Source organism: Labeo rohita, chromosome 19 (assembly GCF_022985175.1).
Source record: "Labeo rohita strain BAU-BD-2019 chromosome 19, IGBB_LRoh.1.0, whole genome shotgun sequence".
NCBI lineage: Eukaryota > Metazoa > Chordata > Actinopteri > Cypriniformes > Cyprinidae > Labeo > Labeo rohita.
In genome coordinates this window covers 7,618,168-7,640,982 of record NC_066887.1, presented here as the reverse complement: position 1 = coordinate 7,640,982, position 22,815 = coordinate 7,618,168, and the positions used below count along the sequence as shown (strand labels likewise).

General features: G+C 36.1%; 1 protein-coding gene across 1 annotated transcript in view; it reads right to left on the bottom strand.

Moving 5' to 3' along the window:
• Positions 1-22,815, bottom strand: part of npr1a (natriuretic peptide receptor 1a) — a 131,888-nt gene that overhangs the window by 31,058 nt on the left and 78,015 nt on the right. The window contains exons 6-10 of the mRNA XM_051136845.1: positions 7,890-7,984; positions 7,652-7,787; positions 6,069-6,153; positions 522-642; positions 356-430 (exon numbers count right to left, since the gene is read on the bottom strand). Of these exons, the coding sequence (XP_050992802.1) occupies positions 356-430; positions 522-642; positions 6,069-6,153; positions 7,652-7,787; positions 7,890-7,984 (512 nt within the window). The remainder of the gene's footprint in view (positions 1-355; positions 431-521; positions 643-6,068; positions 6,154-7,651; positions 7,788-7,889; positions 7,985-22,815) is intronic.

The window sequence follows — 22,815 nt, the reverse complement described above, 5'->3', positions numbered from 1 at the left end:
CAGTGGCAGAAACGGGCTTCCATGCAATTGTGACAAGGTTTCCAGATTATTTAACTTTTTCAAATCATCAAATCATCCATTTTTTTGTGTTTACACAGCAAGTGTCAATGCCTTTACCAAGTTTCAAACCATTCAGATGAAGTAAAAACTTTAACATGTTTATTTTTAACAAGGCTAATAAAGTGGCAACTACAATTTTACTTAAAAAATGTCTCAGATAAAAGACTAAAACATCCTGAGATTTGAATGCGACCCAGTGGAGGGGCTGTCAAGCGTCCCCTTGAGGAAAGAAACATAGGGAACAGTTCAAGACAACAAGATTTGCCATCCACCGTCACCACCAAACCTTTAATACCTTGTAATAGCCAGTCTTGGCATAGATCTGGAAGTTTCCCTCCATAGTCAGCAGCGAGCCGTAGTTAGAGCCTCTCTGTTTATGGAAGGATGAATAAGACATGAGCAGGTTTACTCAAACCACAGGAAACTATTGGAAATGACAGTGTGTGTGTGTTTACCCTCACCAACGACATGGTGAGTTTGCTGCAGGCTCTGCGCAGCACCTTCTCCATGTTACTCATCTGGATGTCCTCCCAGTGCACACGCCACAGCTGAGCGGTCAACTCATTCTCCAGCTTCAGCTTCCTGACGCCGCCGAGTGATGGACAGAGAAAGAGACCAAGAGAGAAAGAGAGTATAAATAAGCAGAGGAGAGGGACAACGAGAGATGGGATGCAACTGGGAAAAAACATTAGATAAGTAATGAAAAGGAGAACAACATTTATTTGGCATAAATGTTAAATAAGACAAATCAATATGTGCATCACTATCAGCACTGGAATACAGTGTATTGGATTCAGGTAATAATATGATGCTCAGTAATCAGTATCAGTAAAACAGCTTTCAAATGGCACATGTACAGATAAAATGTCCTTCAGAGGAAAAGATGAAGTTTTATTATTAGCATTTGCATGATTATTATCAAAATAATAACTGAAGCATGCAGATATTTACAGAAATAATACAGAGCACAACAAACAATCTTATTGTCTGACACATAGTTGGGTTACTCTACAATTGTTGCATTGTTTCCATCTAAAAAATAAATTCATTAATCAACATGTGCAACTTACCATGGTATATTAACTAATTTATCTATTACACTAATTTCCATTCTCATTTCACACAAGGCCACACTAAATAATTGGAGAATCTTAGAAATAAATGTAATTTTCCATTGACAGACTGTCTCATGTAAATAAATGATACAAAATGTCCCTTCAAAAATATTTTTCTAAATCTGTCTTTTAAAAAAAGCATATGTGTTTATACCACTTTCATTTGTCAGACATGTTTCAATATATATATAATATTTAAATATAATATAATATTTTCAATATAATATAATACAATATTTACATGTAAAATGTTTTGTGGCATAAACCAAATTTTTATGCACAGGAAAGAAATATATTTTGTCAAGACATTTCATGACTCTTTTATTATAAGACAATTTACTAAAACATAATTTTCTAAATAGGAAATGTATACAAAGCAGTTGGACGTTTTGTCATTTAAAAGTAAGAAACAGCATCTGCCAGAGCAATTGTAGAATTACCCACTGGAGAATTTGGTATTCATCAAAGTGTGGCTATAAAAAGAGGCAGATGAAATCACAGAAACAGAAGATCAGTCTAAAGCAGAGCTCTCCAATCCAGCCCAATTTCACAGGAAAGAAATAACTATTTTACAAGATTATGTATGATTACCATTCCGATATAATACGATTACATATAAAATAAAAGCATTTTGTATGCCAAAACATACAAACGAGATTGTATACAAATTCATACCAATTACCCACAAATTTGCCGAAACGTAATAGTTACAAATTGCCATGAAAGTGTGTTGTTCAACCTTGTGAGTAAGAGCTATCTGAAGGGATGAAACAATCTACTTGATTGATATACCATCTGTGTCTTTGGATAATGCTTCAAATGACAATAACACACTGTCGATATTTTCACTGTTAGTCACTACCATATGTCCAATGAATTATAATTAAATCTCTTGATACCCTGTCTCAATGAATATTATTCCCTTCCGGTCGGTCATTTCAATGTTGTGTTGAAGTTCCAACACTAGGGGTTCCACTTGAGAGCCCAGACACCTCTGACATCATTGAGGAAAGGCCAACGAAATTGGAGAGCAAGGAGGTGTCACAAGTGTAGTTTTGCCTCTTGTTCCACCCACAGCATGTGTTTTCCAGTACAGTTACCGAGTTTGATTTTTCATTCGGGCTTGTGAGGAGGTGGAGCTGTCAACTTTGGAAAGCGGGCAGGAGTCTTCGGAAGCAGATGACTCCACTGGAGCTGCACCTTCGGGCACTTAATCTAAGTCTGAGGCTGATGCTGAGATGGAAGCATGCTTACCTGGGTGGCTGAGAGTATCGGGTTTGAGGGGACTCCTCCACCCTGCCCTAAGCATTCTCGGCTGGAAGATTGGTTCTTGGGGTCCGAGAGCGACACTCAGTTCCTTTCTTACCAGAAGTGCATGAGGAGCTGATGAAATCGTGGAAGACACCTTCTGCCAGAACACAGTACACTGGCTCCCTCAGGAGGAAAGAGCAATTGCGGAACATCTTTGCCCGCAAAATGCCGCCATCTGGCTGGGCTGCCAGAGACTCCCATCCAGGGCATGCAATTTTACCTCATCCCTCATGGCGAGAGCTTACACAGCCTCTGGACAAGCTGCGTCTGCCCTAAACACCATGGCTATCCCGCAGTTCTATTAGGTCAAGGTGTTGAAAGATCTGCACAAGGTGGTCCCAACCCAGAGATGATGCAGCAGCTGCGCTCGATGACTGACTATGAACTTCAGGCTATGAAAGTCACAGTGCAGGCTCTGGGGAGGGTGATGTCCACATTAGTGGTTCAGGAGCGCCACCTGTGGTTTAACCTGACAGGGATGCTGAGAAAGTTTGGTATCTCAGTTCCCCCAGTTTCCAGGTTGGTCTCTTTTGTGACACTGTCGAAGATTATGCCCAGTTAAGAAGCAGACGGAGGCCATTAAACACATCCTGCCTCATCGTGGGTTCATTTCCACCCCGGAGCCCAAAACCAGCAGCCTCCACCTGCTTGATGCTAGGGATGGTGCCTTTGTAAGGACTGTACCAGTCTGGACAGACAATCAGACTCAAACAGTGGCAATACCCTCGCAGGAAGGTGGCACCGGCTTATCAGACCACTAAGAAACAATGGAACGCTTCAAAGGGAGGGAGGAGGGACTTGCCGACCAGCCCAGCTCCACTTCCGATAGGAGGTGAATGCTGCATCACCAAGTGGCAAACAGCCACCAAACAGTCAATAAAAGAGCAATTTCTTTTTTCCCTGTGTCATACACACACACGGCATTAATGCGCTTTGTTGTCACTATGGCCAGGCACTGAATTTAAGCATCAAAGCCTGTTCGGACGCAGCTGCATTGCCTCCTCATGTTTTGATGCATCACGTCTGTTGCCAAGTTAGCAGGATGAATCTTGGTGAACCCTGGTTCCCGTGTAAATCGGTGGCTTCTTCAACAGACTTAAGGAGCAAGATCAATTTTTCTCACCCATCACCATGCGCCATGAGGAACATGATGTCCTCGGGCATGGTGAACCTTGCTCCACAATGCTGCAGGTACCTGCCCTCAGGTAAATCAAATGTATTTCCACTGAGGCTATCGACATGATGTCTGGATGCTTAGATAGTACTCTCCAACTGATCCCACTGATCGCTCAGGACAATTAAACTCGGCTACATGATTCAGATTCCCAGGAGCATACCGAAGTTCAGTGGCCTTCTTTTTACCTCTATATGAGGAGAGAATGCTGCTGTCCTTTAAGCAGAAATTGCTGTTCTTCTATCAAAGGACTGGGCAAGACGAAGAAAAGGATTTACAGCTCTTACTTCAATGTACCCAAGAAGTGTGGGGGGCTCAGATTGATCTTGGATTTAAGGGTATTGTTTTTTAACATGTGTCAGGTACCCGGATTGGTTTGCAGCTATAGACCTAAAGGATGCATACTTCCATGTCTCAATCTTTCCAAGGCACAGGCTGTTTCTTCAGTTTGCCTTCGAAGGACAGGCTTATCAGTACAAGGTTCTCCCATTCAGGTTGTCCCTGTCTTCTCACGTCTTTATCAATGTCACAGGGGCTGCTCTTGCCTCCTTGATGGAAGTGAGCATCTGCATTCTCAACTACCTTGACAACTGGCTATTTCTAGCTTTCTTTCTCCTGAACAGGCACTTTTCTGCATCTACACTCAAGGTGTACGTGGCCACCATAGCAGTGAACCACAACACCGTGGGTAGAAGATCGGTGGAGAAGAACAATCTAATTATTAGATTCCTAACAGGTGCACAGAGGTTGAATCCTCTGAGACTGCACCTAATCCCTTCTTGAGATCTCTCAGTGGTCCTTCTGGCCTTAAAAAGTGATCTGAGACTCTCCAGTCAGTTGAGCTTAGTACCCTCTCTATGAAGATGGCCTTCCTGACTGCGCACACTTCTATCAAGAGGGTGAGGGATCTGCAAGCTCTCTCCATTAACAAAACTTGTCTAGAATTCAGGCCGGGAGACTTTCACATTGTCCTGAGACCCTGACCTGGATATGTTGCCCAAGGTTCCCACTACTCCCTTCAGGGACCAAGGGGTGACCCTGCAAGCTATCCCTCTTGATGAAGGAGACACGGACCTGTCTGTTGTGCCCGACACATCCCCTGTGCATCTATCTAGAGCTCACGCAGATCGTCTGAACAGCTCTGTGTCTGCTTTGGGGGACAGTAGAAGGGGAAGGCTGTTTCCAATCAGAGTATCTCCCACTTGATTTTGGATGCAATTTTTATTGCTTATCAGGCCAGAGGCTTACCAAGCCCCTTGGGAGAGAGAGCTCACTCGACCAAGGGTGTTGTTACTTCGTCAGCTGGGCTATGTCTAATATCTTTGCCAGATTCTATAATCTGCAAATGGAACCAGTCTCGACCAGAGTTCTGGGTACTAACACCTATATTCAAATGCCTGAAAAAGTGCAGAGCTTACATTAAGCACGCAACATTGCATTGTGACATGCTGGTCTTGTCAGCACCTGCGCCACCATGGATTTGTAATGGTTCAGTCAGCTGTGACTCTTTATAAGGACCTCTAGTGTTGGAACTTCTACACATGTCGAAATGGCCAACTGAAAGCCTCGGTTAAGTATGGTAACCTTTGTTCCCTGATGGTAATCAAGACATTTAGTGGCATTGCTGACCTCTTGATCTTGATCTTGAAATTGCTTCTACCTATTTCAGGTGAAAGCTCAATTGGGCTCTCCAGCTGTCATAATACATTATAATGTGTAATTTTTATAACTGAGCAATATATGACTCCAACAAATGCATGTCATCACTCTCTGAACTAAAAGCATCAGATTGAAAGTGCTAGCTATGAAAACTTTGAAATTACCACTAAATGTAAATAGAAATGTAACACTGTAAAAATACTTATTTAGTATGTTTAAATGTTAAATGAAATGTTAAAATAGCACTTTTTATAATCTCATGCAAATATTATGAAAAGTAAGTGCAATTAAATAAAAATGACATGAATGTTATAGGATCTACATCATATTTGGCTGCAGTTCTTGGCATGAGCTTAATAGAAATCATATGCATTTCATTGTCATTGGATACATGGTCACATATGGTATAAATTGATGAAGTCATGGAGACGTAGACTGAGTTGCTATATCTTTCTCTGTCGTTGTCTGGCAGTAAGTTCCCTAATTAAACATCAGGAACAGATAGAGGAGAAGAAAGCAGAAAGAAAGACAGAGAGATATAATATCAGACCCAGATTGCCCAAAGCTCAATATTTGCACACCTGACATGTAGTGTTACATCATGTCTACACTGCAGGCCGGTGACGCGACGAAACAAGAACGCTCACGTTAAAATCAATAAGGCTTTATTAAAGCGCTCTAGTTTTGTCACGTCTCGTCGCTCACTCTCAGTATAGACATTGTGTTTTTCTGCACGGGTTTCAACTGACCTGTATATGAAGACTGTGACCGTTACGATGATGATAAAAATGAAGCACACCACTATGGAGATCATCTGGTGCATGGTGACCGTCTCTGAGGAACAAAACCAAGAACACAATCTCCACACATCTGAATTGCATTATAACTCACACAGACAGCAGAAAGGTGATCTAATCTGCTGAATTCATTTTTGTACATATGATTTTATTCTGTCCTCTTCTCTTTCTTTTCCTCAGTATTTGAAATCTATTTCAAAGAGAACTTCATGAAACAGACAAAATCTCAAATGCACAATGAGAGTAAGTAAGCCAATTTTTCATGACACAGGACTAAATTTGAATCAGGTGGGTTATTCCAATTTGGCTATATCAGGTGGGTGTCCTTACATTCATACTGAAGATGATATTAGTATTTTGAACATAATAACCCTAATTCAAGATACTGCTCAAATGGTTGGGGTCAGTATGCTTTTTTTTTTAATCAAAAGGGACAGTAAAGCCACTTATAATGTTACAATTTGTTTACAAAATGTTTACATTTTTTTCTATTTCTCAAAAATAGAAATCAATATATTAGAATGATTTCTGAAAAATCATGTGACACTGAAGACTGGAGTAATGATGCTGAAAATTTAGCTTTACCATCACAGGAATAAATTACATTTTAACATGTATTAAAATATAAAACAGCTATTTTAAATTGTAATATTATTTCACAATGTTACTGTTTTCATTGTATTTTTCATCAAATAAATGCAGCCTGGGTGAGCATAAAATACTCAAAAACATTAAAAAAATCTCAACCCCATTTTTTTTTTTAATGCTACTGTATATTTTTATTTGAACTGAACTACCTGAGTTTTAACAGAGTACACTTCAGTCTGCTTGTAAATACAAACCTATTCATTTTTTAAAAGTTAAAAAGGTACTGCATAATAGGAATAACCCATTTTAGACATGTCTTTCCTTCTTTGAGGATCATTTTCAGGTGATGAGACCTCAGAGTCTCTCACACGCTCTCACAATAATGATCAACTACTGTGTGCTATTTCTGGATCTGTTATTAACCTAAATTTAATTAAGAAACATTACAGAACTACATTAAAACAACATGAAACATGCTTGGATTTAATTATCACATTAATCATTAACACAAAGTGTTTCATCCTGCTTACATATACACATTTTCGCATCTATTCACTGATCTCTACAATCTTCATTTCAGTAGAGGATCTTCTTGAAAACATTTTACTGAATTATAATGAGAAGTATTATGCAGCTACACTTTTCTATATATAATGTATGCAAATGTATAAACGCATTATAAAAAAGTAAACGATAATGTACTTCCAGCCAGTCATTGTCACAAAATACATCACAACAGGGTTAAAATTAAACTAAAACGCATGACTGTATACTGTCTTGCTTATGCAAAGCTACTTATAAAGGCAAGGACATGAAATATTGATTTGAGTCTAATTTATTTTATTATGTGGAAAGATACGTTTGGGAACATGTTTTAGGCTACGCATAGTGGAGGTGTCTTTTCATACAGGTCTATTATTACATGAGTTATATAGGGCTGCACTCACTTGCCAAGCAGGCAGGGTTGTCGTTTTTGAAGCCGCACAGTGGGATATCTGGAGGCGGACTTCCCTTCAGCCAGTACACCTTCATCCCTGGCTCCGGAATCATCCGCTTCTGACTGCCATTATACACGGACACAATCTAGGACACACAGCCATCATTTCAGCAGCAGTGAGACGGGTTTAGCCAGTAATGTATTTTAAATGTGGAGAGTTATATATGATCAGATGAAGGTATCTGTACCTGATAAACTCCTGTATCCGTGTCGGTCATGTCCCACAGAGCAAAGTCAATCTCCCGATCGCCATACTTATCCAGCTGAACAAGTCCAGTAACCCCTTTGAAGATTAGAAAACAAATATTAGATCAGATATTCATAAAAATCAAATGTTCTTTAAAAAGCACATGAGAGCATACTCCACATACACTTTTGTATTGCATGTTTTTATATACTTTTAAGTGTACAATCAATACATATAAGCACACCACATTTTCACAAGTGCTGTATTGAGTGTTTGGTCTAATTTGCACTGGCACATCATTAATCATTCATCATATAGCAGTTTAAATATCATTGATGGATGAACACAAGGCTAACACAGTCAGCAGCAGATGCACAGCACCTGTAGGAAAAAACGCCTTGGACAAACCACACAGGGGAAACGAGGCTAAAAGATAATCACACCTCATTTATCCAGTAGATTTTCCCATCATTGATGCAGTAAGCACTGAGCAAGCACACTACGCTTCTTGCCAGCAATGTGACTCTTTTTCCGGCACTCAGCATTAATGCCTACAACCTGACTGCGCTTTTCTGATGCCTGGCACCGAGCTTAGCACACCTGAGTTCTGCTAACCCTTGCAGAGACATTCAATAGGCTGTGATTCAACAAGCCATGGCCAGTTTATCTTGGCTTATATTCCCCAGTATCAAAAAAAAAGCCCTAACAAAAGGCTTAAAACTTTTATGGTAGTTTTTTTTATAATTCTAAGTTTATGTCTCACAATTGTAACTTTTTTTCCCCTCAGAATTCTGAGTTTATATCTCACAATTCACACTTTGTTTCTAAGAATTCTAAGTTTACATCTCACAATTAACTATTTTTCCCAAATTTGTAGACACCTGAATAGACCGCATACATATGCAGAGCAAAAAAGGCAGAATTGTGAGATATTAACTCTAATTCTAAGAAAAATAAATCTGAATTTTGAGACGTAAACTCAGAATTCAGAGAAAAATGTAAAAATCCAAGATGTAAAATGTCAACAGAATTCAAAGAAAAAAAATTAGAATTGTAAGATTTAAACTTAGAATTCAGAGGGAAAAAAATCAGAATTCCAGGATGTTAATTTAGAATTCTGAGGAAAAAAAGTCAGAAATGTAAACAGAATTCAGAATTGTGAGATGTAAACTCAGAATTCAGGGGAAAAAATCTGAATTTTAAGACGTAAACTCAGAATTCTTAGAACTCTTAGAACAAATTCAGAATTGTGAAATGTCAACAGAATTCAAAGAAAAAAAAATAGAATTGTATAATTTAAACTCAGAATTAAAAAAGGGAAAATAAAATCAGAATTGCAGGATGAAAACTCAGAATTCTGAGAAAAAAGTCAGAAATGTAAACAGAAATCAGAATTGTGAGATTTAAACTCAGAATTCAGAGAAAAGAATTAGAATTGTGAGATGTAAACTCAGAATTCAGAGGAAAAAAAATGAATTGAGATGTCAAAAGAATTCTCAGAATTCTTAGGAAAAAATCTGAATTGTGAGATGTAAACTCGGAATTCAGAGAAAAGAATTAGAATTGTGAGATGTAAACTCATAATTCAAAGAAAAAATTGCAGAATTAATATGTCAACAGAATTCAAAGAAAAAAATCAGAATTGTGAGATGTAAACTCAGAATTCAGAAGAAAAAAAATCTGAATTAAGATGTAAACTCAGAATTCAAAGAAAAAATTGCAGAATTAATATGTCAACAGAATTCAAAGAAAAAAATCAGAATTGTGAGATGTAAACTCATAATTCAGAAGAAAAAAAATCTGAATTAAGATGTAAACTCAGAATTCAAAGAAAAAATTGCAGAATTAATATGTCAACAGAATTCAAAGAAAAAAATCTGAATTATGAGATTCATACTCAGAATTCTTAGAAAAAAATCTGGATTTGCAGGACGTAAACTCAGAATTCAGAGAAAACTTTCAGAATTATGAATTATAACTCAGAATTCTAAAGAAATAAAAATCAATATTGTGGTATTTTAAGTCACAGAAAATGGCAGCTTGTAGCATTAGATCTAGAGGTCTTTTTACGTGGAATGTTTTTCTCCTCAGAAAAATGCAAAGTAGAAGTGTGTGTGTGTGTGTGTGTGTGTGTGTGTGTGTGAACTAAACTGGCCACTGAATGTTCTTTGATGTGTTTGGTCCATCTGCTGTGGTCTACCACCTCAACCTCTTCCCAACAGCCCCTGTGATTATGAACACAGATCTGCTGTCCTGCACCATATGCAACACTCAGGCACTCTATGTCACCACAGCACTCTGATTCAATAAAATCCCTAAATATAGCTTGAGCCATGCAAAACTCTCCACCACAGTGGGTGAGGGTTTCTGTGTGGTTGCCACGATGTTGTTTTGTGGTTTCAAAAGTCGTTTTCATCTTTAGGTTAGTGGTGCTCAAACAGGGCACCTCAGCAAGCTTGCAAGAGGGCCAAAAAATAACAGAATTATTTCAAAGTTGTGTTAGAATAGTCTAAGTCAATTAAAATGCTTAAGAAAATCAGGTAACACTTAAGTATAGGGGCCAATTCTCACTATTAACTAGTTGCTTATTAGCATGCATATTACTAGCATATTGGCAGTTTATTAATACTTATAAAGCACATATTCTACATGACCTTATTCTACATCCCTAATCCTACCCAATACCTAAACTTAACAACTAGCTTACTTACTATAAATAAGCAGCGTATGAAGAGTTTATTGAGGCAAAAGTTGTAGTTAATCATTTGTTAATGGTGAGAATTGGACCTTAAAATAAAGTGTGACCAAAAATCAAGATCTACACCAACAACATGGAATCATATTTCTCAGTATGCTGATCTACACGGACTGATTTTCCTTTCCTGCAGGTTTCATTTTACTATTATCATGCCTGTATTGATTCTTTTTGTCTAATTTGATTCTATTCTGTATTTTCTACACCCTTCCAAAAAAGAACTACCACACACACACAAAAAAGTACTTTAAAGTAAAACTAATAATAATAAAACTAATAATTTTACATTATTATTAGTTGCACGTTTAAAAAGTGTTCTTAAAGGAGAAGTTCACTTTCAAAACGAAGATTTACATATAATGTGTTCACCCCTTTGTGATTCAAGATGTCCATGTCTTTCTTCAGTCGTAAAGAAATTATGTTTTTTGAGGGAAACTTTTCAGCGTTTTTTCTTTATATAATAGACTGCTATGGTGCCTTGTTTTTGAACTTCCAAAATGCTGTTTAAATGCGGCTTCATCTAGCAAAACAATCGGTTATTTTCATAAAAAAAATAATACAGTTTATATACTTTTTTAAAGTCAAACACTTGTGTTGTCTTACTCTGCCTGGACTGTTTTTTTCCGGTTCATGACTACATGAATACACAGAGTTCAGGGAGAGTAAGACAAGACGAGCATTTGGCATTAAAAAGTATATAAATTGTATTATTTTTAATGAAAATATATGCAGTTTCGCTAGATAAGACCCTTCTTCCTCAGCTGGGATCGTTTACAACCACATTTGGGATCGTTTGAAGCCACATTTAAACTGCATTTTGGAAATTTAAACTCAGGGCACCATATCAGTCCATTATATGGAGAAAAATCCTAAAGTGTTTTCCTCAAAAAACATATTTTCTTTACGACTGAAAAAAGATCTTGGATGACAAGTGGGTGGGTAAATTATCTGTAAATTTTTGTTCTGGAGGTGGACTTCTCCTTTAAGTGTGTTAACAGTGAACACTGTAAAAAAGTCAACTTAAAATAATTTGTTACCCTGCTGCCTTAAAATTTTAAGTTCAGTCAACTCAAAAAAAGTTTAGCCAACTTGAAATGTTAAGTTATACTAAGTGACAACTTAGATATTTGAGTTGATTCAACTTACAATTTTAAGGCCGAGGGTAACAAACAAACAAACAGTCTTTAAGTTTAGTCAACTCGAATATCTAAGTTGTCACTTAGTACAACTTAAAATTTCAAGTTGACTGAACTTACTTGAGTTGACGGAACTCAGAAGTGCACTTCTTTTTCACAGGGGCAGATTTTATTCCAATGCAAGTATTTAATGCCAAGGAATAAAACAGTCAAACATTAAAATCCTATTTACTGACCCTCATGTTGTGAAATGAAAGAAAAAAATGCTTCATTAAATGAAAATTCTGTCATGAACTTCACCTCCCCCAAGTTAAAATTTTAAGTTGACTAAACTTATTTGAGTTGACGGAACTCAAAATTTAAGGCAGCAGGTTAACAAATTATTTTAAGTTGACTCAACTAATTTTTTTGTTTGTTACAATGAACTATTCACACCAATTAAGTGACCTTTTATTTTAGTAATTCTATTATCTACAAGTACATTTTTAAATATACTTTTATGTTTTGCATTATACTACAAGTGCACTTCTTTTTCACAGGCGCAGATTTTATTCCAATGCATGTATTTAAGGCCAAGGAATAAATCAGTCAAACATTAAAATCTAATTTACTGACCCTCATGTTGTGAAATGAAAAAAAAAAAAAACAAAAAAAAAAAAAAACACGCTTCATTAAATGAAAATACTTCACCTCCCCCCAAGGCTTTTTTTGGAAGAAAGAAATGATGTGATCCATGTGAAAAACAGCATTTTTGGAACAACATGAGCATGAGTAAATACTAACAAAATGTTCATTTCATTTTTGGATGAACTACTGCTTTAATAATTGCAGATGCATGTTAAAAATAACTGAATTTGTGGTGGAACTTGGCTGTTTCACAACAGTCTGATTCTAGTTATAAGAGTCTTTAGAGAGTTGCTATTCCTGAAATCCTTTACCCCATGTGTCGTTCCCCTGGTAGATTTTCTAATTTCCGTGTCAGAATGGTGTGGAGGGGTCTGAATGCAGAATGACTACACATATTTTTTTTAGTTGCAGATTCTTTCAGCCCGTGAAGTTGAAATATGTGTCATGAATCCGGTGAGTATCGCTTTCAGTGTCAGCAGGGTGGAGAATGACTTTTACTGCCTCAGCGTGTTGATAGTGATCAATAGTGCTCACCGTGGGAAGCGAGACAGAGACGGACCACAATAGAGATGCAATAGAGCAAGACGTGTTAATGGAGTAGAAATAATACCGGTGCAACATGGAAAAACACAATAAAGACAGAATCGGCCGAGACTGCGCTAAGAAATCAATGCTGAATAAACAGACTCAAAGACAGTTGTGTTGTGTCTAGAGAGACTGTTAAAACGCTGAATGAATGCACATCTTTCTCGGCAGTAATGGTGATTTGGGCTCCCGAGGTCCCAGAGGAGAGCCAGGTTCACCCGGCAGCATAGAGTTTCATCCCTGTCGCGGCACTGTACGGTTTCCATTTGAGCCACACTAATAGGCCGCCAATATAAAGTGTGTGTGTGCATGCCCGCATGTGTGTTAAGTGGGGGTACGTGCATGTGTGCATGCTCAGGGGTGTTTGTCTCTCCATTCGAGGACATAGTTCCCTCCCTCCACAATTTCTGAGCCGGAGTGTACCTGATTTAGCAGCATCAAATTGAATGAATAAGAAAAGTGGTTACTGGAGCCTGCAAAAGCGTGCACTCTTTGAAACAGCCCCTTTAGTTAGATTGATTTCAGAGGAAAACATCTTTTTATGAGGTTGTATCTATGTAATTAGACGATAGTTTGACAGACTCCCTCTCGCAAGAAGCGACGGCAGAAAAAAAGCAATGCTGACGTGACTGGCATGGCTTTCTTTCTTTAATTTCAGCTCTAATTAGCTTGGTATTTACAAATAACAGCAGTCAAGCAAGAGGGAAATGACATGCGGAATTTGTTGTTCTTAAAAACAAGGAGCTTTCTTTCAGAAAAAAAGACCAGAGTGAATGTTCATTCATTAAAAAAGGAAAACGTGCATACATTCTGAATGCAACAGTAAATAAAAGTCTGACGAATGTAAGATTATGGTGAAAAAAGACAAATGAAATTAGACATGTATAATCATTACAAATGTATAAAAATACAGTTATTAAAATTGCACAGGACTTAGGAAACACAACAAAATTGTATATATTTTAATCATTATCATGATTTCTGATTCTCTCAATTAAGCAAGCATAATTAAATTTTATCTTAAATGGATACATTTTCTGACAAGTGTTTTAATTAATCCCAACCTGGCAACTATGTGTATGTGCTCAATCTGATGATCTGAAAATAATCAACAAATATGTATGCTGGAGTTTTGTGATCTCTGTTAAGATATTTCACTCAAATGAAAATAAATATGCAAATGAAAACGAAGAATAAATCCAAACATTGTGCCACAATACAAAGTAAAACAAAAAACTTGGAAACTATATAGACATGTTTAAAAAAATATCCTTTAATAAATTAATTCTTTATCAAATCTAATTATCCTTTATAAATTCATTAGACATGCTTTGGATTATTAAAATGTAATGAAACGATTAAAATAGGATCCAGAAAATGACTGGAAAACAGAGATTCACAAACAAAACTGAATTTGAGAAAAGTAATAAAATGTATTTCATAGGGCCTTAAAAACATGTAATTTTTTTTAACTTTTAATAAATTGCTGTTAAATTCTGCAAGTCTCATTAGACAAGCTTTTTGATATATTTTTTTTTATGTAACCATTAAAACAGAGTCTAGAAAAATAAAATGGAATTTGAGAAAAAATAAAACTGATTTCATAGGGCCCTCTTTGTTTTTTCTGTTTTTGTTTAATTGCAGTTGTCCTTCAGTTTGTTACTTGCATCTAGGTTCTTAATAACAAAGATAAAATAACAACAAATGATTATGTCATGATATAAATTGTTGTTGTGAAATAAAATTACTATATCATGAAATAAGATGTTTCTTACCAATATAGACAACACTAGTTGACATGTTTAAAAAAACTATGAAAATGACAAAAACAACAATAACAACAACAAAATTACTAAAACTTGAAAATGAAAAAATACAAAAAATGATTAAAACCGTACATGCAAAAAATATGGTAATTAAAATTTTACAGAAATTGAAAAATACAGCAACATAATTTCACAAGTGAACATTTCACAAGCTGGATGATAAATTGAATTTTAATTATTTTATTTTCGATTTCTGCTTCTCTCGATTTATTAAGCATAATCATCAGCAGTAATTTCTGCTGGCTATTTATCCTGAAAACATTTTATTTTCATTTCACATTTGCATGATCTTACCTGGCATAAAACGTGCCAAATCGGCTGTGCGGATCACTCCGCTTATCTTAATCTAATAACAAGCCTCCATAAGCTTTTATACTTGCAGTTGCCTGATGTCAAGTGTTTCAATCCCACATTCAGAGCTTTTATCTTAAAAGGATACAATTTCTGACAAGCGTGTTAATTAATACCAATCTGGCAACTATGTGTATGTGCTCTTTCTGCTCTTAAAAAAAAACAATGATGATTTAAAACAAAACAAAACAAACAAACAAAAAAAAAAATGTAAGCTTGATTTCTGAGATCTCTGTTGAGATATTCCTCAAATGAAAGGAAATATGCAAATGAAAAACTGTAATAAATCCAAACATAGCACCACAACACAAAGTCTTTTTTGGTTGTTTTATGAGAAAAAACATTAACATAATTTGAAAACTATGTAGACATGTTTAGGAAAAACTAATGAAAATGCCCAAAACAAAACCAAATTACTAAAACTTGAAAATGAAAAAATACAAAAATTAAAACAAATATAAAAAAAGAGATAATTAAAAAAGTATGTGTACAAAATATGGTAACGAAATAATTTCACAAGTGAACATTTCACAAGCTGGATGATAAATTGAATTTTAATTGTTATCACGACTTCTGTTTTCTCGATTAATTAAGCATAATCCATTAAAGTAATTTCTGCTGGTTGTTTATCCTGAAAACATTTCATTTTCATTTTACATTTGCATGATCTTGAACTGGTAACATACCTCCATAAGCTATTCTTGTGGTTGCCTGATGTGGTTTTTCTGCTCTAAATTTTTTTTTTAATCATCAGTGCTTTTTTAATTGAGATATTCTGCTCAAATTAATTAATACTAATACTAATTATTTTAGTATTAATAAATTAATACTAAAATAATTTCAGAAGAAATTGCATTTGTTTTCTAAATAGTCAATTCTGACATCAAAATGTACATGGCTACAATACATACATACACTAAACGTGTTGAATTGTCTATGATTTTTTTCTAATAAAAGACCGTTTTTGGCATTTATAGGATATTACACAGTTTTTGTCTGGAGAATAAATCTTTTTCTACTTTTTTACAACTATAAACACTGAATGTTTCCTTTTACGAACTGTTTTTAATAGAATGTTCCCTTGCTAACCAGGATATGTGTGCAAGTTTGAACATGTGGCAACATGTGCTGCGAATGTGCATGAAAATAACAGGACACACAAACTTCACATAGCCACCAGAGGGATTGTGGATAACTGTTGAATTATGGGAAGGGGCTTATCGAACATTCAGATGGTTTGCTCGGGTGTGGGAATGGACCAAGTGGGGTCTTCTCATATCAAGATGCATTAAAAACACAAACAGTTCTAAATCTATATTCTTCCCACCGTGACCAAAATATGTCCTATTAGTCCATTCACATGATCCGCATGATGGGAAACGCACCTCTAAACACAAGCGACATGCCTCCCCCATTGGCCTTCACATTAAGGTTGCTAGGTAACAAAACGAAAGTCAAAATCGTGAAAGCAATTGCTTTTAATTCATATAGGCTGTGCTTCCAAAGGGGTCAACTTTATGTTGCAACACTAAACCTGCAAGCAAAGTAATGCTGTGATTTGCTCCATGGAGTTTACATTGCCTAATTTTTATGGATTTAATTTCTCTGGGTTTAATAAATTTTAATAATTAAAAAGGATTTCAAATCAACTGAATTCATAAAAAATTTATTTAAAAAAATATACAAGCTTAACAACATTAGAGCTATATGAATTGTATTTATTTTTTCCAAAGAAATTCTGTGTTGTCTGTTCTTCTGGAATTTGCATTTTATGATTTAATATAAAATTATTATCAAATGTTGGTAATAAAAGGAATGCATAAAATATTAACAACTGAATACATGTTTTAAAATTTCATGAATGAATTTTTAACATTCCCTTCCTTCTTTTGGTAAACAAACTGGTGAAGCTGGTTTTTTTTTTTTTTGGACAAACAGTTAAAAACATGCATGAGAAAATGTGATATTTTTTCATATTCCTCAAAAATAATGTTTAATAAACTATTAATGCTATGTTAATGTTACTTTGAGAAGTGCATCTTACTGCATCTTCTGTCACAATTTCTTCAAGTTAAACAAAACTTTTATTTTGGCAGGTTGTCGTAAAGACTTGAGTTTCTGTGTATCTGACCGGAGTTTTTTTTTTTCCTCTCAAACGAAATGGTGAAATGCTTATGAAGTTAATTTTCACATCCACTAGTCTATATCCTGATTTGATGCACTGTACAACCCTACTTTTGAAATCCGCTGAGGAACATTAACTTTGGATTATGTAAAAAGGTCTTCAAAGATGGATTGACCTCATTCTAGTGAGAGCGACATTCAATATTTGTTTCTTACTTTGTAACTGAAGCAACTTACAAAAACATTGACTCTTAGGCATCCAATACAAAACAAGAGCTCAGACAGGGTCAGAATTGATGGCTGGCGCTTGGTAGAGTGTCTGAAAGAATGAGTAGACAGACAGATTTTGGATCTCAATTGTTTAAGAGCAAATGATTTTCAGTCCTCAGTCAATATCAAGTGGATTTGATTGCCTGTTATAAGAACTTCACAGCATGACAGCTCCTCACACTGTCGATAACATTTGCCGGCTTGCGAACAAACTCTGCCAATAATGTTCCTTGCTGAGTCAAATATAGTTGTTTTATAGAGAATGGCTCAGAGTTTAGTGGTTTCTGCTACTCTTAGATTGAATTATAAATAAAGATAGTGACCTTTTAGTGTGTAACTGTTATCAGCGGTGCTTTTGAGAAAGGCTGCAATGTTATGAAAGTTTCTACTACTGTAAATGAGACACTTGTCACAGTAAGCCAATATGACTAAAAAAGGTTTGCTAAACTTCTATAAGACAAAACATTACAAAATGAGGGTTTTTACCTGATCTAAATTACAGGATTTCAAGACAACATGTTTGCATAAATTGCATAAAGAAAATGGAGTAGATTTTTAGGTGCAACTTTATTTATTTAGACATTAATTTCATTATAATTTAAATAACTTCATTACCATAATGCCTATATGGTAGAAAATTATTATAAGAAAACAATGGTACAATAACTATTACCATTTTAATATACAATTTCTATAATAATAATAATAGAACTTATATTATACACCTTTTATACAAAAAAAAAAAAAAAGGAAAAAAAGTGAGATACACTCAAATGAATAAGCTGCTTGTCTAATATACAGTTGAGTTCAAAACTTCACATACACCTTAAACAAATCTGCAAAATGTTAATTATTTTGCAAAAATAAGAGGTGTCATACAAAATGCATGTGAAAATTATAGTTGAATTTATAAAAATGACCTCGTTCAAAAGTTTACATACGCTTGATTCTTAATACTGTGTTGTTACCTGAATGATCCACAGCTGTGTTTTTTTGATTAGTGATAGTTGTTCATGAGTCCCTTGTTTGTCCTGAAAAGTTGCCTGCTGTTCTTCAGAAAAATCCTTTAGGTCCCACAAATCGTTTGGTTTTTCAGCATTTTTGAACCCTTTCCAGCAATTACTGTATGATTTTGAGATCCATCTTTTCACACTGAGGACAACTGAGGGACTCATATGCAACTATTACAGAAGATTGAAACACTCACTGATGCTCCAGAAGTAAAAACTATACATTAAGAGCAGGGGGGTGTAAACTTTTGAATAGAATGAAGATGTGTACATTTTTCTTATTTTGCCTAACCACCATATTTTTTTCATTTAGTGCTGCCCTTCAGAAGCTACAAAGGATACTTACATGTTTCCCTGAAAACAAAATAAGTTAAATTTACCCTGAAAAGTTTTCACCCCCCTGGCTCTTAATGCATTGTGTTTCCTTCTGGAGCATCAGTGAGTGTTTGAACCTTCTGTAATAGTTGCATATGAGTCCCTCAGTTACGTCAGTGTGAAAAGATGGATCTCAAAATCATACAGTCATTGTTGGCAAGGGTTCAAATGAACAAAATTGCTGAAAAACCACAGAATTTGTGGATCTTAAGGATTTTTCTGAAGAATACTGGGCAGTTTAACCTTTCAGGACAAACAAGGGACTCATGAACAACTATCACTAAACAAAAAAACACAGCTGTGGATCATTCTGGTAACAACACAGTATTAAGAATCAAGCTTATGTAAACTTTTGAACGGGGTCATTATTGGACTATATGTAAATGTCTTTTATGTGAAATATCTTAATCAGGTCAGTACTAAATAAAAAATAACATGCATTTTGTATGACCCCTCTTATTTAGGTAAAATAATTAACATTTTGCAGATTCTGCAAGGTGTATGTAAACTTTTGAGCTCAACTGTACATTCATAAGTTTTCTCTCATATTTTCATCAATATAAAAAACCCTCTAATAATTTATAAACTGAACTAAAGATGTACTAAGTCCAAACTACTATAACACTGAATGCAGTTTTGTTACTCTGCCCAGTTGTACAAGGATATCATTGATCAAATGAGTAAAGAAACAGGGTTTCGAGGGGTCTGCTTTTTGTTTCCTAGCTTGTCTTTCTCTCTCTCTGTGCAGTCTAATTTCTTCTCAAATGGGAATAGATTTCCTTTTTCAGCTTCTCACACAGAATGGCTGTTTTGAGCAGCCCAGAGGTGCTCAAGGCAGGTCTGGTGCTCAGGTCGATAAGGATAGCATAGCCACTGAATGGGCTGTATTTACTGCTGAATGCAGCTGATTAGCAGCGAAACCTGGAGCAAAACCAACTGAGAGGGAATACAAGGAGAATGAAAGCAGACAGCTGGTACAGTAGATGGCCATAATATTATGTAATAAAAGCTCATGGTTTGATACAAACACTGTAGATCTAATTGGATAAATCGAGAAAGGTATTAGCATATACATCAGCATACATATTCAATTATTTTTTTTATTTAAAAGTGACATATAATGAAAATCTGACTTTTTCCATGTTTAAGTGCTATAATTGGGTCCCCAGTGAATCTATTAACACAGAAAACAAAGCATGTGAAAAAAACAAGCACGTCAGATTTTGTTCCCCCTGTGATGCATAAAGGAGATTTTATTATAATATTACCGCCCCTTAATCTGCATGTTTCCACCCGCAGTGCCGTCTCTTTGTTTTTCGAAAATGACAATGGTGTACCAGTTCTAACGCCATAACAAAGGTTCAAGCAAAGCAAGCAAACTGTTCTGTGGTTGGCTGCACAGAACAACACAAAACACTATTTAGAGTCACAGCCTCAGAGGAGACGAGCAGTGGATTTATTGATTTATTTACTGTATACTGCGCTGCTGCCACACAGATCTAATGTAAACATGACATTTCTTTGCCAGTTGTTGTTTTTAACATAAACTTGTGTGTATTTGACAGTTTAAGCGCAATTAGACATAAAAGAGAACTCATATTTAGTACTCACATGCCGTGTAACAGTTGCTTTCTGTGCATGTGCTCAGAAAACCGTATGTCAGAAATTTAAACTAATATGGTATAAAACGCATGATTTCAGCAAGATAGACAAGATTATCTAAACCAAACAGATGTTTTTGTCAGAGTATCTGAAGTAGGAGCTGTAAAGGCGCAGCTCTATTCTGGAAAAGGGGGCGGGGAGCAGCAGCTCATTTGCATTTAAAGAGACATGCACAAAAACAACCTGTTTCTGCTTCCACTCAACAGTAAATCATCTGTGAGGTATGTTGAGCTGAAACGTCACAGACACATTCTGGCGACAACTGACATGTATATTACAAAATATATAAAGGGGCATAATAGAGGCCAAAAATAGGCTCATTTAAAATTTTCTGAATATTGATAAACACATTTACATACAGATGACACTCTTTCAGTGTTTGGCCATCTAATCATTGTGACGTAATCTAAGTTGGACAGGTACTTATTTTAAAACACCAGAGGATTTTAAGATAAGAATAAAATTTGGGAAATTCAGGGTCTCAGATTTAATAAAAAAATATCTTAATTTGTGTTCTGAAGATGAACGAAAGTCTTACGGGTTTGGAACGACATAAGGGTGAGTAATTAAAGGAGAAGTCCACTTTCAGAACAACAATTTACAGATAATTTACTCACCCCCTTGTCGTCTGAGATTAGCAAGAAATTAAATTTTATTTTTTAAATGAAAATAACAGATCGTTTCGCTAGATAAGACCCTTATTCCTCCGCTGGGATCGTTTACAACCATATCTGGAATCATTTGAAAATGCATTTAAACTGCATTTTGGAAGTTCAAACTCATGGCACCATATCAGTCCATTATATGGAGAAAAATCCGGAAATGTTTTCCTCAAAAAACACAATTTCTTTATGTCTGAAGAAAGAAAGACATGAACATCCTGGATGAAAAGGGGGTGAGTACATTATCTGTAAATTGCTGTTCTGGAAGTGAACTTCTCCTTTAATGACGGAATTTTCATTTTTGGTTGAACCCTTTAAAGGGGTCATCGGATGCCCATTTTCCACAAGTTGATATGATTCTTTAGGGTCTTAATGAAAAGTCTATAACATACTTTGGTCAGAATTTCTAAGTGGTAGTGTAAAAAAACACCCTTTTTACCTTGTCAAAATCAGCCCTGTTCAGAGCGAACCATTCTATTGCATGTTCCTTTAAATGCTAATGAGCTCTGCTCACCCCGGCCCGCCCCTCTCGACCATGCGGTGACAAGCCGGGCTGTTTACTTTAGCCGCATTTAGCCGCATTTTTGCCACGAAACTTGCTAACTAGCACATTGTTAAGAAAGGCGATTTGCAAAGATGCATAAAAACCCTTATACTCACTTCTGCTGTAGGTGAAGCTGCATCATAAATGATTTACGCAAAAATAGACGCATTTATGTAGATCGCCGGGCACATTTCCATCTAAAACTAAAGTAATGTTAATCCTCTGCATCTTCAGTGGCTCAGATGTTGGGAGTAAATGATGACTGCTATGATCATCATTACATCCAACAACAGAACACCTCAATCGCACAACTGGAGACATTATTGTCTTCCCCTGCACCGGAGTCCAAACAATGGCAGTTGGATTCAGACTGTTCACGGCTCAATCAGGGCGGGTCTAAGGTAAGACGGTCATGTCAATCAACTATCGTGGGAGCGGCCTTGATCGGTGTGACGTCACACTGACAAAAAGCTGAGAATGGCTTGATTTAAAAAAGGGGATATTTCTTATAAAGATTACAAAAATACCACTGGGTGGATTTTTATCATTATAGGGTGGTTGTGTACACACACTGCCAACACACATCTATGTTCAAACAACATGTAAAAGTGAGTTTTGTATCCGAAGACCCCTTTAAATAAATTCCACCTACATATATTACAGATTTTTCTACTTATTTTCACTTCAAACCCATGAAACGTTACTAGCTACAGGTGACGTGAAGTAAATTCATATATGCATACATGCACATAAAAAGGCATGGTCAGTGGAAACAGCTGGCCCTAACAGAGGGGTCTGTTCCTGTGTGAAAAATCCCTGCTCACGGGAAGCAAGGGTCCATCTGGGGAAGTGACATCGCACCATCCTCAGCTGCGGGTGGGAGCTAATGTAATCGCCATGGAGACGTGAGGAGCGTGATTGACAGGCTCATCCCCTGATCAAATTGCCTCTCCTGAATGAGGTAGGGTGTTACGTGGGGGACACCGGACGAGACAAGCAA